Source organism: Eschrichtius robustus, chromosome X, assembly GCF_028021215.1.
Source record: "Eschrichtius robustus isolate mEscRob2 chromosome X, mEscRob2.pri, whole genome shotgun sequence".
NCBI classification, from domain to species: Eukaryota; Metazoa; Chordata; class Mammalia; order Artiodactyla; family Eschrichtiidae; genus Eschrichtius; species Eschrichtius robustus.
This window is the reverse complement of record NC_090845.1, coordinates 60,451,048-60,467,722: the sequence shown is the minus strand read 5'-3', so window position 1 is coordinate 60,467,722 and position 16,675 is coordinate 60,451,048. Positions and strand designations below refer to the sequence as shown.

The 16,675-nt window shown below is 58.6% G+C and overlaps 1 protein-coding gene across 1 annotated transcript; it reads right to left on the bottom strand.

The window, feature by feature from the left end:
• Window positions 1-2,043: 2,043 nt before the first annotated feature.
• EFNB1 (ephrin B1) lies at window positions 2,044-14,626 on the bottom strand. Its single transcript, XM_068533750.1, has 5 exons — window positions 13,739-14,626; window positions 5,342-5,619; window positions 4,486-4,578; window positions 4,133-4,261; window positions 2,044-3,970 (listed from the first exon to the last, which is right to left on the bottom strand). Exons 1-5 carry the CDS (start codon window positions 13,864-13,866, stop codon window positions 3,558-3,560), a joined length of 1,041 nt encoding a protein of 346 aa, XP_068389851.1. The 5' UTR covers window positions 13,867-14,626; the 3' UTR covers window positions 2,044-3,557.
• Window positions 14,627-16,675: the final 2,049 nt, after the last annotated feature.

Genomic DNA, 16,675 nt, shown 5'->3' with positions numbered 1-16,675 from the left:
CTCACAACCCCTGCCTCCAGCTAGCTAAGCTTGGTCCGTTCCTGACCCACACAGAGGCTAAGGGGATGGGGGGGGGGATGGCTCCCGTTCTTCAAGAGCCCCAAGGAAGCACGCTTGCTCGGTCTCCCCCAAGACGGGGCAAGGAGCAGGGGGGTGGGGCGGAGGAGAATCACCCTCTAGCAACTTCTGTTTGCTCATGGTATAGTAAAAAGACCTGGACTTAAAGCCTCGTGCTTGCGTTCACTTGGTGTGTGTTCTTGGGCAAGTCACTGCCCCTTGCAGTGGGTCTGTTTCCTCATCTCAATTATGGGGCAAAGAATTCCCCACCGTCTACCCTCACAGGGAAGTTTATGAAAGTCAATGAGATAGCATGTGTAAAAGTGTTTTTATTTTTAAGTGGCAGGCACTGGCCGGGTGAAGGACACTGCCACAAGGGGCTACTGAGCAGTGCTGTGTGGCCGGCACAGCAGACACGGAGCTCAGGCCAGCAGCAGCCACGGTGCCCAGGCCAGGGCAAGTGACAACAGCAGTCACAAAGCTTCTGGGCGGTTGGAGAGGCTGCCCTATACTTTGCTTTGCCGTCTCCCAGAGATTTTACTTCACACTCCTCACAGCTACTCCCAAGGGGCCCCCGGAAACTCGATCCTCCACTGAGAGGGTGGGGGCAGCCGTGTCCTGGGCTGGGCGGGGGACCACCCAAGGACACTCATTGGTGATGTGTGGGAAGGGCTCTACCCAACCCAGATCAGGCTCCCCCTCAGTTAGAGACATCAGTCTGGCCTGAACCAGCCCTGAGTAGAGACCCCTGGCCCAGGCAGGGGCCCCCGCTCTGGGCAGGCAGTCAAGCAGCAGAGGCCCCATCTGATCCAGGCACTTCCTTTGGTTAATGAGAAACCAAATAAACAGCCTCTGCCCCAGCTGGCTTCGGGAGCACCCCAGCCGGGCCCAGCCCTGCCTGCTCCAGCCAGCCTCCCTCCCTTTCACCCTGCAGGTCCCGTGACTTTCCTCCCTTGCCTCCTCCATGCGCTTCCCACTTCCCTCACAGCCCTGCCTGCTCCTTGGCTGGCGCGCTGGGGCTTCCTGCTCTGGATCGCTAACTAACCCTCCCCTTCCTTCCTCCTCCTCCTTTCCTCTAGTGCCTTCTTACCCATTTTTAGCTGCTGGGATCCCACTTGTCCTCCTCTCCTGACATCTGTCTCAGCCATCTCCATGAGGAGGGAGTCCCCCGCCCAGAAGACCTGCGGGCTGCTCCAGGCCTTGCCAGCCTGTGTCTCTGCTGTGGGAATGAGGCCAAACCCTCTTCAGGGCACTCACTCCACTCTCAGACCAGCAGCCCGCAGGAGGGAGACTGGGTGCTCAGGGCTGCTCTAGCTTGAGGGCTTTGTCAGCCAGAAGTCCCCGAGTGTGCCATGGTGAGAGCTCTGGTGTGCAGGAGAAGGAAGGCTCTTCTGGCTAAGGAGCGAACCGGACGGCCTGAAGCAGCCTCGTTACCCAGCGGGCCACAGCTGAGGCCCAGCTCTTGGGAAGTTATTTCTAGCCACCTCCAGGTGTCTCGAGGCAGGGCAGGGCTGGGCCTGCCAGCAGGTCCCAGATCTAGCCCCAGCGAGGTGGTGGCGGCAGTACTTGCCGACACACCCAGGTCCCCATGGGAACACCTCCTCCCCCATCTACTCTCTCTAGCTGAGCCTAGTGCCAGACGGGGCAGATGCCCGTGGCCTATGCCACAGCGGTGACAGGAGAGACAGGGGAGTATGGTCACAGGGTCCAGCAGAAGAAGAGGGTAGAAGAACTTGTGGCGAAGAAGGGCACAGAGCTCTTGCAACATCTTGCTCCGCTAGGACAGCCATCATCTTCCCATACCAGCCCAGATCACCAGTGTTTTGGGCACATGAAAATCACACACACGTGCTCTCCCGCTCGCGCTCGCTCTCTCTCTCTCTCTCCCTCTCTCCCTCTCTCTCTCTCTCTCTCTCTCTCTCTCTCATATACTCGCTCATACACTCACACTTCATTACCCAACATCACGACACCATTTTACACCCATTTCTCCATGTGGTTAATTTTTTTTTTTTTTAGTTCTCATTTTTTCTAAGAAAAAAGCAACAAGAAAATAATTCAGAGTTTATACAAAACATCTTTACATTATTTTTTTTCCAAAAAAGACTAGTATTTACACAAATGGCAACAGAAACAAAAACAAAAAAACCCTTTCGACTGCCACCTGGAAGGGGCTGGCTGTTCCGCTCCCTCTCCCACCTGGCAGTGGGGTGGGCAGCTGGCCAGGAGGCAGTGTGGAGGTGGATGGTGGGAGGCCCAGCTCCTTCCATGGCCACTCTGGGAGTGCCTGCAAGGCGGTTGCTAGTGGCAGTCTGTTAGCAGCCGTGCTGGCAAGGAGCCGGGGTCAAAGTGCACGGCGTGCTGGCCCAGCCCTAGGCAAGCCTCTTCCTCTTTCCAAGCCCCAGCCCAAGATTGGGGGGCTAGCGGGAGCTGGGTTAGGGGGGCACCCACCTGAGCTAGAGCCCAGAAAAGAAGCAGGCTACCTGGCCTTATACCCGCTTAGTTCTCCGCCCTGGGCCCTCTGTTTCCCCACCAGGCCGAAGGATGCCAAAGGTGAGGGGAGAACAGGGCAGAGCGGAGAGGGGGGAACTCCCAGCTCTGCAGGGCAAATAGCCACCTGGGCACCTCACCTCCCTCCACCCCCCATGAGGTCATCTGCCTGCAGCAGCTCTCCTGTTCCCCAGGCAACAGCCAATTAAGACATTAATAACCGTGAGAGTGAGGGAGGCAGGATATGCCCAAGTAACCCACAGGAAGGTATTTTTTTTTTTTTTTTTTTGGTGGAAGGGTGGCAGCCACTACCCCATTGCCAAGATCAGCACTGTAGAAGGAGGGTCAGTGGGGGAGGGTGAGACACCTTGCCCAATGGCACTCTTGCCTTCCCTCGTGGTCAAGAACAGCCCTGGCCTGTCCCCTACCCCCAAAAAATATGCCAACGAGTTTATAAAAGAAATGCCATCCTATGCTTCCCGGCTGGCCACATCCTGCCCCAGGCCCCTGATGCTGCGGAAGGCTGGGCTCAGAAAACCTGGGGAGGGGCTGCCTTTTCCATTTTTCCATTTTTCTTCAAAAAAAACAAAAAAGAAAACAGATGAAAATGAGTTGACAGCTAAAAAAAATGAACACAAAAACATTAAAAACAGTGACGATAGCGGACAAGAAGTCCTGGGAAGGGAGAAAGGGGGCGAGGGGGCACAGGGCCAGGGGGGGCGTCTCCCTGCCTGCTGTCCATCAGCGTCCGACCCTGCCCTCCAAGAAGGGGTGCCCCCGCAGAGCCCAAAGGCCTGGCCAGAGGGGGAAGGCACAAGAGCATGGGGGCTGGGGGCACAAGCACCCCCCTCTGAAGCCCAGGGGGCGGGGCAAAAGGGGGATTATAAAAGCCAAGAAACTACAAAACTAAATACAAAGATGGGCACAGCTGGCAAGGGGAGGGACGTGGGTGAGGATGGAGAGGTGCAGTCCCGGCCGACTGTCCCTCGGGGCCGAGGCTGCCCGGGCCCTCAGACCTTGTAGTAGATGTTCGCGGGGCTCTGGGGCGGCATCTCCTGGACGATGTAGACGGGGTGCCCGTAGTCCCCACTCACCTTCTCATAGTGGGGGCAGTAGTTGTTCTCTGTAGTCCGTAAGGGGATGATGATGTCGCTGGGCTCGGTGCCCGCCGTGCCACTGCCCCCCTTAGGACTGGCCAGGGTGCTGAGCGAGAGGGCGGGCGCCCGCTGCTGCGTGTGCTTGCGGTGCCGCTTGCGCAGCTTCAGCAGCAGGACGGTCAGGAAGATGATGATGAGCAGGAAGATGACGCAGCCGGCGCCCACGGCCGCAAACAATGCCACCTTGGAGTTGAAGAAGCTGTCGGGGTCCCCGCTGCTGCCTCCACTCCCACCGGAGCCACTTTTCTCATTCTGGTTCACAGTCTCTGTGGATGGGGGAGGGAGGGAAGGGAGGGGAAGAAGGTCAGCCAGGGGTCCCAGGGACACATGGCAGATCTCGGGCCACGCCCTGCCTTCCTTCAGAGCTAGGGCCTGAAAGGGCAGCCGAGCAATGGCTTCTGCCCTCTGGGAGACTCCCATACACTCACCGTGCTTGCCGTCCGAGTCACCCAGGGAGCCCCGACCACCGGGGGCCTGTGTAGCCATCTTGATAGTGTTGTCTGCCTCCTTGCTGGGCCGGCTGGTAGTCAGCTGCTCGGGCGGCACAGCATTGGGGTCTAGGGGTGGGGAGAGAACAAGTGAAGGGGGATCTCCGGCAGCATTAGGTGCCCCAGTTACATAGCACCCACCGGCCAAGAATGGCCCGGATACTGGACCTCAGGTCCCCTATCCCTACTGCCCCCTCTGCCACTGCTCCCCATGCCCACCCCCCCCCCCCCCACGCAGTGAGGAGCATCTGTTGCAAAAGCCTAGCTGAGGAGCCCTCGGCCTGGGTGCTCACCTTGCCCAACCTTCATGACAATCTTCATGGTGCGTGTGCGGCACACACCTCCCTCCCGGTTCTCCAGTCCCTCCAGGCTCCCATTGGATGTAGCTGCAGCAAGAGGCCAGGGCAGTCAGGAGGAGGAAGGGGTCTGCCAGCATTACCCAGAAGCCCTAGTGATGTCTAAGCCCTTAAGAACAGAACTGGGAACCAGGGAGTTGCAGGCAGCTCCCACCCACCCATGAACCTTTCTACTTCTCTCCTCCCACTAGGAACAGAGTCCAGGAGCTAGCCCCTCCCACAAGGATGCCTGCTCCCCTATCATGACCAGGCCTTGGCCCTTCTTTCTCAGTGGAAGCTACATGTGTCTCCTCATTGGGTGATGTTGCTCAGAGGCCAGGCAATCAGAACTGGCATGGTGAGGAAGGCTTCTCCACAGACTAGAAGGAGTCCTAGATTCGGTGTCAGCAGAACTGGGTTGGCAACCCAATCCGCTCCCTAACTCTCTGTGTGATCTAGGGCAAGAAGCCCCTTCACCTCTTGGGGCCTCAGTTTGCCATGAAGAGAAAGGCTGAAGCTCTGCCAATTCTGCCATTCCCAAGATTAGATCTTAGGTGGGCAAAGAAAATAAGAGAGAGAGCACCACGAATCAGAGTCCTCTCCCACCCAACTCCTAGGGCCAGGGCGAGCTGGCAGCAGGCCCCTTGGTAAACGCTGGGGCCAGAATTCCAAGGCCAGGCCAGGAGGAGAGCACGCCAGTCTTCAAAGGGGACTGGATCAGGCTGGGCCTGAACTGTGTGCAGTCTCACTGCACTACTCAGAAGTTCCCAGTGTTACAGGACAGGAAAGAACCATGTGGTGGGCAGGGACTCACAGGTAATATAGTAATCGTGGTGCTTCTTGAACTCCAGGCCCATGTAGTTGGGGCTGAACTCCTGGAACTTGATGGTGAAACGGATTTCCTGCTCTGGCCTATTGCAGGTGACCAGCACGTTGGGGTCGAGCACAGTGCTGCAGGCAGCTGCCTGCTCAGGCCGCACCAGGTACAGCTTGTAGTATTCATAGGGCCGCCCAGCTTCTGCCCGGGGGCAGATGATGTCCAGCTTGTCTCCAATCTTTGGGTAGATCACCAGGCCCTTCCCACTCAGGAACCTGCCCAAGAGGGAAGAGATGGTTAGCCTCAGGGTTGGGGGTCTCAGGCCATCCCCAGAACCAGGGGAGCAGACAATGAGGGCCAGGCTGGGCACACTGGGTGGAGATGGCGAGGACAGGCATTCTGTCCTTTTTCCAGCCTTATGCTGGGGGTGGGGAAAGAGAACCATACTGCCAGCAGGGTGTGGAAGGGGTGGCCCATGGGCAAGGCTGCCAGGCTTTGACTGCTCGGCAGGGTGGGGCACTGCCTAGCTGGGGGAGCCCTTTGTCCTAATGTGGCATTTCCGCAGGGGGGCTGACGTGGCAGATGGGCTGGGCACCTAGATGTCAGGCTTGGGTTGCCTGGATGCGGCAGCCCTGTCCTCCTCGCACCCCCAACGTACTCACATTCCTTCACAGCCTCTGCTACCGGCCCCCCCAGCACACACGCGTGTATATGCGCTCATGCGCACAGACACACACACAGAAGCACACACACAACAAGCCCCAGAACCCACCCCCAAAGCTCCCAGCCAACGGCTGGGGGTGCACAACCTATCTTGGCCCCATGCCTTCTCCCCCATCCTTGCTAATCTTGGGCATGATGGGGAGATAGGAACAGGCCTTGCCTAGAGCCAAGGGATAATGGGCACAGTCTCCAGCCAGGTACAGCTCCACCCAGCTCTCTCCACTCCCCACTCCCACTGCCTGGCGTCCTACCAGGACTCATCCCACCCCCATAGTGCAAGAGCCTGAATCCCCAAATCTGGCCAGTCTCACTGCAAAGGATAACAGAGAAAGGGGAGAAGAGGCCTAAGCAGGAACAACAGATCATATAAGACAGGGCCCCAGGAACCTCGCTCATCTGCCTTCTGATCCCCTCCCACCACACACACACACACACACACACACACACACACACACACACACACAGCCTCTGCTCCCGATCCTGAGAGGAGATGGACAAATGCCTCCAGAGCCAGGTTCGTCTTCTAATCCAGAAGGCCAGGCACTGGGAAATAGCAGGGGGAGGGCAGCTGCCTGGGGCCACCGATTCCTATCATCCTGTCCTTGCCTAAGCACAGTAAGCGCTCTCGGCCCACGCTGCAGCAACGGATAGCACCAGGCTATCTGGAGGCTATGTGAGAGGATGGTGGCTCAAAAGGCAAGGGCTGGAGGCAGAGAGAGGAAGGAGACAGCTCATCTGACAGGACAGTCAGAAATGGTCCCACAGAAAGAGTGGGATGAAAGCGGGTCTTGGGGGAGGAATAAGAAGTTGACATCCAGCAAGAGCAGACAGCAGTGGTTGGGACACAAAACCCAGGCCAGTGACTGGCCCAGTGATGGGTAGAGAGGAGCAGAAGAAGAGGGGGTAAAGCTCAGCTGGGGCCAGACTGAAAGGCCAGGGTCACAACAAGCAGCGTGGGTTTCATCCAGTGGGGAACAGACTCTCTAGCAGAAAGGACAATGAAGGGCCGAAGGCAGTGCTTCAAGGCAATGAAGCTGACGGTGGAAGAACATGGTTCTACTCCCTGAGGGCCCATTCCACAGTGGGGGCTACAAGGCACAAGGGCCTCCTGGGAGCTCAGTATCCTCACCGGATGGAGGGAAATGATACCCAAGGAGGTGACTAAGGGAACTAGACCAAGTAGATGAAGTGGATGAAGAACAGCAGCCCTCTCTCCATGTCCAGGGAAGCTCCACTAAGCTGGGACCTGCCATCCTTCTGTGCAGGAGGGTAAAAGCAACAACAAGAAGGTCTCACCCGCCTTAGTACTTAGCTTTACCACACTCCAGAAGGCCAGAAGGGAAGCAGGCATGGGATGGAGGCCCACACAAACATTTGAGAGAAAACGCCCCCAGCTCCACGCTCCACAAAAAGCCAAGAAGTTTCACCAAAGCCTCTATAATTCCTAAGGCATTTTTCACTTTCCACCCTTCATACTGGTTCCATCCAGGCAGTAGGATTAGACAACTTCTAACATCTTAGAGATAGAAGGAACCTTCGAGACCTACTGAGTCCAGGCTCCTCACGTGAGGGAATGAGTAACCAGATGAATGTTCCTGTTGAAGAGGGTGCTCAAAGCCAACCCGAGGAGCCTAAACTCACCCAGGATGTTAACTCCTAGGGGTCTAAGAGTACCTTAAACATTGGCTGAATCCTTATACAGCTGTGCACCTCCATAAGACCGTACCTGGAGATGACAGCAGGTAGAGGGCACACAAAGGGGTACAGGCCAGCTCACTTTTCTAACCACTTGGCCCGCCTTACTCACCAGGGAGTCTTGTCTACCTGAGCAGTCTCCCATCACCATTCAGGTTCTGGAGCCCTGGAACCCAGAGACAACCGAGGAAACAGATGTCTACATAGTGGGTGGGGGATGGGGAGGAGAGAGGACTATTGCCCCCAACACCCCTCAGACTCTGTCAACCTCAGTGAACAGGATTCATAAATATTCATGAGTTCATTTGCATAGCAGCTGGCAGAGGGAAACTCACCTTCCCCTAAAGTGCAGAAGGGAGAGGAGCCTGATGAGACCCGCCTTCCCTGACCCTGGTCCCCCATGATGGTACCTTCTCAGCTTCTTCCCCACCACTAAGAAAAGTGCTTCTGGGCCTGTGAGAAGCCCCAGAAAGTGGTGAGGGGCCACGAGGTGTGGGTATGCAGCCCGTGAGAGTGAAGCCCAAGGTCAGGTACGACGCTGGTCATCCTGTACAGCGGGGACCCTGCAGGTCTCCCCTCGTACCCACCAGGTTAGAAGTAGGGGCCGAGAGGAGGAGGAAGAGAGTACCTGGTTAAACTCTTTATCCCCCAGTTTTCAAAAACTACTACTCCCCCCATTATCAAACCAAGCTTTCCTGCCTGGGGCCACCCCCCAGACAAAGCCCTTTTCTGGAAAATAAGGGGATTGACATGGCCCAGCAGGAAGCCTGCAGCAGGTCGCCATGGTAACCCCTGAGGCCTCCCCTCCTTAGCCTCTGATAGCCCCCGGGACCCCAGGGAGCCACCCCAGGGAGTAAAAGGACTTAGGGGAGGCAGCCTGGGCGTTCAGTCTCCTGTCTGTGGCCTGCCTCTTCCCCTCTACCCTAGCCCAAGTCTCTCCCCCAGCCTGCCTACTGAGCTTAGAAGTATCACCATGACTGCTGAAAAGAATCCTGGGAGAGAAGAAGCCTGAGGGTCTGGGGTAGTGGCCAGTGCTGGTCAGAGGCCAACTGCCCCCCTGCTTCTTTGTCCAGCTAAGCCCCTATCCACCCATACACAGACAATCTATAGCAAAGAGAGTTTGGAGCTGTGGGGGTCATGCCTAGAAAGCTGCCCACGTTCCACCACACTTCCTTCCCTCTCATCCTTCCCTCAGGCCCTAGGGACTTGTGGTCAGAGAGTGGCCAAAGGGAGAGCCTGGTCCTAGGCCATGCCAGCCCAGGTTTGGTAGAAGGACTCTAGCCACAGCTTTGATTCAGTGACTCCGGCACCACTGCGCCTGCACCCCAGGGTTGGCAGGACCAGTGGAGGACAGACCCCAAGCTGGAGCTCAAGTGTGCTCTCATCCCAGCAAGGGTGGGGAGCCCCCAAATTAAAGGCTCCTCTTTCACTCCCCCAGCTCCACCCAGCCCCCGAGGCAGCAGGAGCAGGCCTGGCATGTCCCAGCAGTGCCCGCCCAGGCGTGGGTGGGCAGGAACAGCAGCTGGGTCCTGGCACACACACAGCACTGTCGGAGGCAGGGAAGCCAGGAGAGCCCCAGAGGAAGTCACCCCCCCCCCCACCTACACTGAACTATGCCTCCCCTCTGCCCCACCTGGCCAATGCTAGGGCCCACTGAGGGCTTAACAGCCCCTTCCTTGTTGTCTGCTTTCTGTGGGGTCCCTGAGAGGCAGTGAGATTCCTGGCCCAGAGAGGAACCAAGGCTGCTATTCAGAGCCCGGGAGGGAGAGTGCCAGGCATCGAGCTGGCTGCCTCTAGATCAGGTCACCCCGAGCAAGCTGCCCTCAGAGGTAGGCCTAGCAAAATCAAATGAGGAAGCTGGAGCACTGCTCATCCCACGTGGGCAGGGCCTGAGTCACAAGGACAGATGCACACACACCTGTGAGGTGAGAGGGAAAGCCCGGGGCAAAAGCCAGCGCCTCCTCCGAAACCCAGTCTTTCCCAGATTCCAAGGCAGTGGGATGGTGTGGAAAGAATGGCACAAGGCACAGCTCTCCCCACTACGAGCTAACTGACTTTAAACGAGTCATTTTCCTTTTCTGGGCAAATGCCTCCTCATCTGGAAAATGGGCAATTCCAACTTCCCAGGGCTGTTGGGAACATCCAATGAGCTCATATCTGAGGATGCTTTGGAGGTAGCAAGGTACTGCCCAACTGTTAGTTAGCACACCAAACACAGTACCATTTAGAAGAAGCTGAACGAGCTTACTACACTCCTGGCTGCTAGCACCGCCGCCCAAAACAACTACAATGAAAACCCACCCAGGAGGGGCTGCTACAGAGCCCAGGGCAAGGAACCCAGAATATGGCTGGTGAGCATCCCCTTACCTCAGCTCCCCTGATAATCACAGGGTGGACCCTCCCCCCAAACCTACTGTTCCCATGGCAACCAGTGGCCTCCTGGCTGGCCCACCCACTCCATACTCCCAACACCAGAAAACGGTGATGCACAGTAGTGTCCAGGGCCCACTCATCCCCATCCATCATAGTTGGTGAGGCAGTGGAGAGCCTGAAGGGAGAAAGGGAACCCTGGATTCAGCCTCCAGTCCAGCCTCGCCAGGCCCTTCTTGCCCCAGGTCTGGCTGCCTGGGGTTGAGGGACGGAGGGAGGGGAACAGGGAACTTTAGAGGAGCTGCTGGCTTCCCATCACTTTCAGGCCCCCACCTGTGGCCAATCAGCCACAGAGTAGAAGAGGTCAGGTCCCTAGCCACCCCGGAAAGGGGCCCCCTGAGCTGGCCTCCCCAGGACTGTGAGCTGGAACAGCTGTGAGGGGGGCTGGGACCAACACTTTGGCTTGTAGCAGGCAAGCCTGGGTTGGGGTCTGCAGCTGCCCCCACCCATGCTGGATGGAGTCAAGGGTCCTGGATGCCAAGCTGAAGCCCCCACTCCCGCCCCTTGCAGGGAAGGTGTAATATGATCTCAGGCACATTCCCACTCTCTGGAGGTGGAGGAACCTGAGTGGGGGGCAGGAAGGGGTCAGAATGGGACTGAGAGACTGAACTGCAGCAGCTGGACTTGGCTGAGGACTCAAGTATGAGGCCTGCCGGCTGCCCCAAGTTCTCAGGGGAGGAGGCTGGAGGAGGGGGCTGCCCTGGGACCTTCCATCACAGCCCCCCCCACCCCACACAAGCATGCACATGTACTCTGGTTCCTCCCAACCTCTAACGGGCCCAGACCCACCTTCCCACCCTACACTTATCGGGCAAATCTGACAAGGGGCCAAGCTCTTGCCACCCAGGGACTACCACCCTGGAAGGCCACAGCACCAATTTGGGAAAGAGGCTGGGAGTCTGGAGCCAGCCCTTCCGGCTCCCCTCTCCCGGTCAGGGCTGGGGCTGCCCGTACCCTGGAACCTGGAAACATACCCCCAGCCCCACCACTTCTTTATTTTGATTTTTTACCAAGGAGGAAGCAATTAAGCAGGGTTTATAGGCGCTGGGAGATTTGGGGGGGGGGTGCCAGCTCCTGACAGGACTGAGGCGAGAGACCAAAAGCTGGGAGGAAGAGGGGAGGGAAGAGAGAAAATGAGCCTGTGAGGGAGAGCACGGGCATGTGCGAGAAACAAAAGGACTCGAGAAAAAGAGGCAGAGAGTGACTAAGAGTGAGAGGGAGTGTGAGAAAGAGGGAGAGCGGGCAAGCAGAGCTGGAGAGGGGAGGTGAACGCGGCTCACACAGGATGTGAGAGGGCGAACCGACAAGGGCCTGAGAGGGAGAAGTCGGGCAGGAGGCAAAGAGGGAGAGACGGACAGAAAGAGACCGTTGATTTGAAAGGCTGTGGCAGTCCCAGGCTTGGGCGCGGTGGCAGAGACAGCCCCCCCCCCCGAGCTCAGAGTGAAGCTGAGGGCAGTGCCTTCCTCCTGTCCTCCTGCCCCCCCTCCCCCAACCCGTGCCAACACACACAGACAGGCTGCATTCCAGACCCCTGAGCATAGATGGAACTCTGGGGGGTGGTGCGCGCAGGGGCACCAGGATCAGTCCCCCACCATTCCCAGGATCTGCTCAATTACAGGATGGAATTCGTGCAAGTCCTACTGCGGCCTCAGCCACCACCCCCACCACCCCCAGGATGCCTGCCCTCAGCCTGAAGTGGATCGGGGAGTGGGGCAGATCTCAAAAACCTGCAAACCGTTCCAGAGCACTCAGGCCTCAAGACACAAAAAGGGTGAAGCTCAGGGAGATCTTGTTTCTCCCAGCCACCCCCCACCTCACTCTGCAGGAGGGCTCCTTTCCAGCTGCGGAGCTGCCTGCTATCTCTGGTTAGAGACCCGAGAGAGCAATTAGGTCACTCCCATGAGCCCTTATGATGGGCTACCCCAGGCGGATTTCAGCTCTCCTGGCTCAAGAGAGAGCATTTCCAGCCTCCACCTTTACAGAAGGGAACTGGGCACTTCACAGCCTTTCTCCTTGGTCTGAGCAGCCCCAGGGCCCCAGACCATTTTGAGTTCCTGCTGTTAGGAGAGCACTGGGCCCAGTTTGGCTTCTGGGTTAAGGAAAAATCCTTGTCAATCCCTTTCCTTGTACCCTGACCCTGGTTTAGACATCCCACTAACCAATGAATAGGACCCTACCTTAACCTAAGGAGAAGGAACTAAAGAAGCCGCCCTCTCCCACTCCAGGGCTGAGAGGTGCATGGCCCCTGGAACCTAAGAGGTCAAGACAGGCAGGAGCTCGGGAAGTTAGCGGGGAGCCCATAAGAGTGGACAGGAAGAGATTCCAGATACAGGAATCATAGAGCACAGAGGGCAGGCCAAGGGCCCCCAGTTTCCCACTAAGTGGGGTGTCCGCACACTGCTGGGACCTCCAGAAAACAGGAAGGAAGAGCAATTTTGACCCTGGGTTCCAACCTGAGTCCTGGATGCCAAAAGAGAAAAAGGTCCAGAGGTCACTACACAATCCAGCGACTCCCCACTAACAGCCCAGAAACCACTGAGCCACCGCCCTGAAAGGTGTGTGTGTTGTTGGGAGGTGGGGGAGGATTGTGAAGGGGAAAGAGGAGGGAGAAAAGAAAGGATCTCCTCTACCAACCCAACCCCTTTGGGAAAGCTAAGCACAACTCCCCAGTCTGAGGACAGAGGGTGGGGGGGGGCCAGTGGGACCCGCCTGGGCAGGAATCCTTCGCTTGCCACCCGCTTCCCTCGCCGGCTCGGCCGCCACTCTCCACCCCGGCCAGCCCTGGAAGCTCTGCCGCCGGCTCCATTGGACCCCCGACGAGCGCTGGATCGAACCCCCCCCCCCAACAAAACCTCTCTCCCACTCCGCCCCTCTCCACCCGCCGCCTTTGTGAGCCTGGGAGCGGCGCCCGCCCTTCCACGGACCCAGCAGGGAGAAAGTGGCGGGTGGGGGGGAGGCTAGAAGAGACGGCAAAGCGAAAAGCTAGGGAAGCAAACTGAGAAGAAAGAGAAATGAAAATGGGAGAAGCCCGAATGGAGATACAGGCACTGCCACCCGCCCCAAGCGCGAAGTCCCGCGCCACGGTTCCTTCACAGCTAAACAAACGGGGAACCTGTGTTCCGGCCTCTTCCCCCGCCCAGGTCAAGCTCGCCCACCCCCCCCCCCGCCCCCAGCGGCTCTTGGCGAAAACCGCCACGTTCCCAGGGGCCCCAGAGGGGGCTGCTTTCTCTCCCCGACCCAGCTCTCCAGTGCGCTCAAGGGCGCTCAGACTCCCAGCTCCGCCCGGCGCGACAATCTCGACTTGATCCGGGACGTGCGGAGGAGAGGGCCGGGAAGCTGAGGGGTCACAACCCAGCCAAGTGCCCCCACCCAACCCCACCGCACCCTTCCCCGCCCGCCCGCAGGGAAACACACTCGAAAAAGCCATAGACAAAATGGGGCGCCGCTCCTCCTCCGAACACCTTCCCACAGGCGCTCGGGGGCGCGCGGCCTCACCCCGAAGGAGTGCCTCCCACCCCCAGGGACCAGAGCAGATAAGTTACTCACTTGGGGTTGAGGGAGCTCCAGGACACGGGCTCTAGATTCTTGGCCAGCGGGGTGGCGAGCCGGCACAGCGCCAACACGACCATCGCCACAAGCCACTTGCCGAGCCAACGCTGGCCAGGCCGGGCCATCTTCCCTGGGGCAGGCTGCACTTCGGGATCCCCTGGCGCCTCCTCAGCAAAGCTGGCCTCGCCTTCCCGTGCCGCGCTGCGCTCCGAGACGCTCAGGCGCCCATCCTCCGCAGCCGCCGGCCTTGAAGTGCTCCCCTCCCGCCGGCTTCGGTGTCGCTCTTCTCCGCCCCGCCGGCCAGGAGGACTCACTGGGCAGCCGCCCCCAACCCGAGCATGAGCTGTGGCCTCCGAGGGCTCGCTCCACGGGCCTCTCCGCCGCACGAAGCACGACGGGGGCTCTGCGCCCCCGGGTGATCCCGTCCGATTCCGCTCGGCTCCCCGAGACTGTTTGGGACTGCGCGCCCTCTCCCCGACGGGGTCTCACCGCTGGGGACTCGGTGGCCGCCCGGACGCCTCGACCGTCCCGGGATCGGCACCCCTGGGAAGAAGCGGGAGTCTCCCCACCACACGAGCTCGGTCCGGGGGCTCCCGACCGGGCCGCCCTGGCACGGGCTCCGTTCCTCCAGGCCACACTGGGACTCCGGGCTGCGCGCCCCCCGACAGCTTCGACTTCAGCGCGGGGCCCGCTCAGTGTACTTAGAAGAGCGCGGAGACACTGCCGAGCGAGCTAGTCCCATCAGTTTGCGCCTCTGAAGCCTAGGCCGGGTGGCCCGGCAGCCCAGTCGCCGAGTCCTAGCTCCCCGGCGATTGCGCCCGAGGCTCTACGGTCAGTGCGAGGCTCACACACCTCCCACTGCTGACCAGCGCGCATAGACTCCCTCCGCCGCCGCTGAGCTGTCTACTCCCCTGCTCAGGCGTACGCAAGGCCAACCCTACGCATCTTAGCCAATAGCAAGCTCCGTCACGGGGTCCTTGCCCTGCACCACGCCCCCAGAACAGGAAGGAGGCGGGGTTTTAGGGAGCTCTTAAGGACGCCGCGCTCTCCATGGCACCAATCTGAGTGTGCGGCTCCTGCGGTTAGGGCTGGGTCCTGCCTAGTCCTGTTCCCAGAGCGCTCAGCCCGTGGGAAGTTGGCGCTCCTCTAGAGCTGTCGGCCTGCTCTTCTCCCCGAGCGCCTGGTCGACACTCCGGCCCACTGACCTGGGCCAAACAGGCTCAGTACTTTTCCCGGGAAAGTACTACCATTCTTTTTGTTACACACGCGAGCCCTGAAGTCCTTGCTCCGTGCCCACCTCCGTGACAAGGATAGCTTGTTTACTCCTGGTCCCATCTCACGTAGGGCTCTGGTGGGCTTTCCTCCTTCCGCCCTCGCAGTGCAGTGTCTGCTTGCACATGGACCCGGACCCGGAGTCCTGAACAAACGGATAGCGGTGGGCGGTGGAGTCTCAGAGGGGTCAAGTACGGGAAAGTTGGGAAGATGAGTTCTTCGCCCCTGGGGACCAGGCCTTGGGAATCTCAACTTTGGGGAAGAGACTTGTGGGACACCAGGGGCCCAGATTTCGAATCTTGTCCTGTCTGAAGGCGCGGGCAAGGCCCTGGGATAGCAGTGGGGAATGAGAGGGCACCTCGATAAAGAAAGACACCTCGAGGGCAAAGAGGAAAGGGCGTAGGGCAGAGGCGCCTTTCGAAAAAGCAAAAGTTGGCGCCCTGGTCCCAAGACGCCGGACTCCAGCACCTCCCGGCCTCGCTATCTGGGTCTTTGTCTCCCAGCCCCTTCTCCCCGCCCCTCCTTGCTTCCTTGCTTATAACTTTGGCTCCATCCCGTAGCTCAGACCCTCCCGGTCCGACCCGCTCTCCCCAGTTGGACCTCAACAGATGTACCCACGTGCTAATGTCTCCCCCTACTGGTCTTCTACAGCACTGCGGGTGCCTGGGACCGACTGAGAGCGCCCACTCCAATGGGAGCGTGGCACACACGAGCCTGGCACACGCGCTCGAGCACAAGACCCGGGACAGGGGTGGTGACCTTGGCTAGAACCGCGGCCCGGTATGGAGAGGAGGAGGGAGCACTAGGAGTAAGATCTGGGTTTGGGGTTGGCTCGGCGACTGCCGAGGACATAAAGTCTCCTTGCTGCTTCTTTATGGAGATAATTAGGTGAGCGACATTCCCAAAGTGCTCGCCATTTATGCAGTTTCCTGTCCTTCTCTCACTTAAGTAGGAGGCTGATCTACCGAGTTCCTCACTGGATCCTCTGATGATCTCTTTGGTTCATAGAGCGGACCTCTATTTGGGGGGAAATAAAGAGGGAGAAGTGTGTTCCTCCCACTTTCAGGGACAGGGCCCGGAGGATGAGAAGGATCTGTGTAGAAAGGGAAGAGGAGCTGTTTAGGGTCTCTCAGCTCCCAGCTGGACCCCTTATTGGCGTGTGAGCAAGGAGAGACAAGAACAAGGTGCAGGGACACACCAATAGTCCAGCTTGGAGACTAGGATTGCCCGAAGTGCGTGGCAGGACAGCAAAACCTGAGGATGGAAAACAGCCTGCCACTTACTGAGTGCCTACTGTGTGCCAGGAACCATGGTAGAGGCATTTCCCTTCACAATCCTTTGAGATGAGTTCCACAATCCCTATTTTATGTAAGAGGGAAAACTAAGGCTCAGGGGGAAGTGACTCATCTGAGGTCATGGAGCTGATCGGTGGTAGAAGCAGGATTTGGCCCCAGACTTCTCTGTCTCCTAAGCCTGTGGCCAGTTCCCTATACCATACTGACTCGCCACATTTCCAGCACCTTCGTGCGTACTTGCTTACTTAATTCATTCCTGGTTAAAAGCTGGTTCATGCCTGGAAAGCAGCAACCTTCAGGACGGCCAGGACTCCACTCTTCACTCACAGTCCTCTGAGAGGTTTCTAGGCCCAGGAAAGTTCATCTG

Coding starts and splice junctions, on each gene's coding strand:
- EFNB1 (XM_068533750.1), bottom strand. CDS start 13,866: ATGGCCCGGCCTGGCCAGCGTTGGCTCGGCAAGTGGCTTGTGGCGATG. Junction 5,620..13,738: donor TGGAGCTCCCTCAACCCCAA/GTGAGTAACTTA, acceptor CCTCTTGGGCAG/GTTCCTGAGTGGGAAGGGCC. Junction 4,579..5,341: donor CCACGATTACTATATTACCT/GTGAGTCCCTGC, acceptor CTCTTGCTGCAG/CTACATCCAATGGGAGCCTG.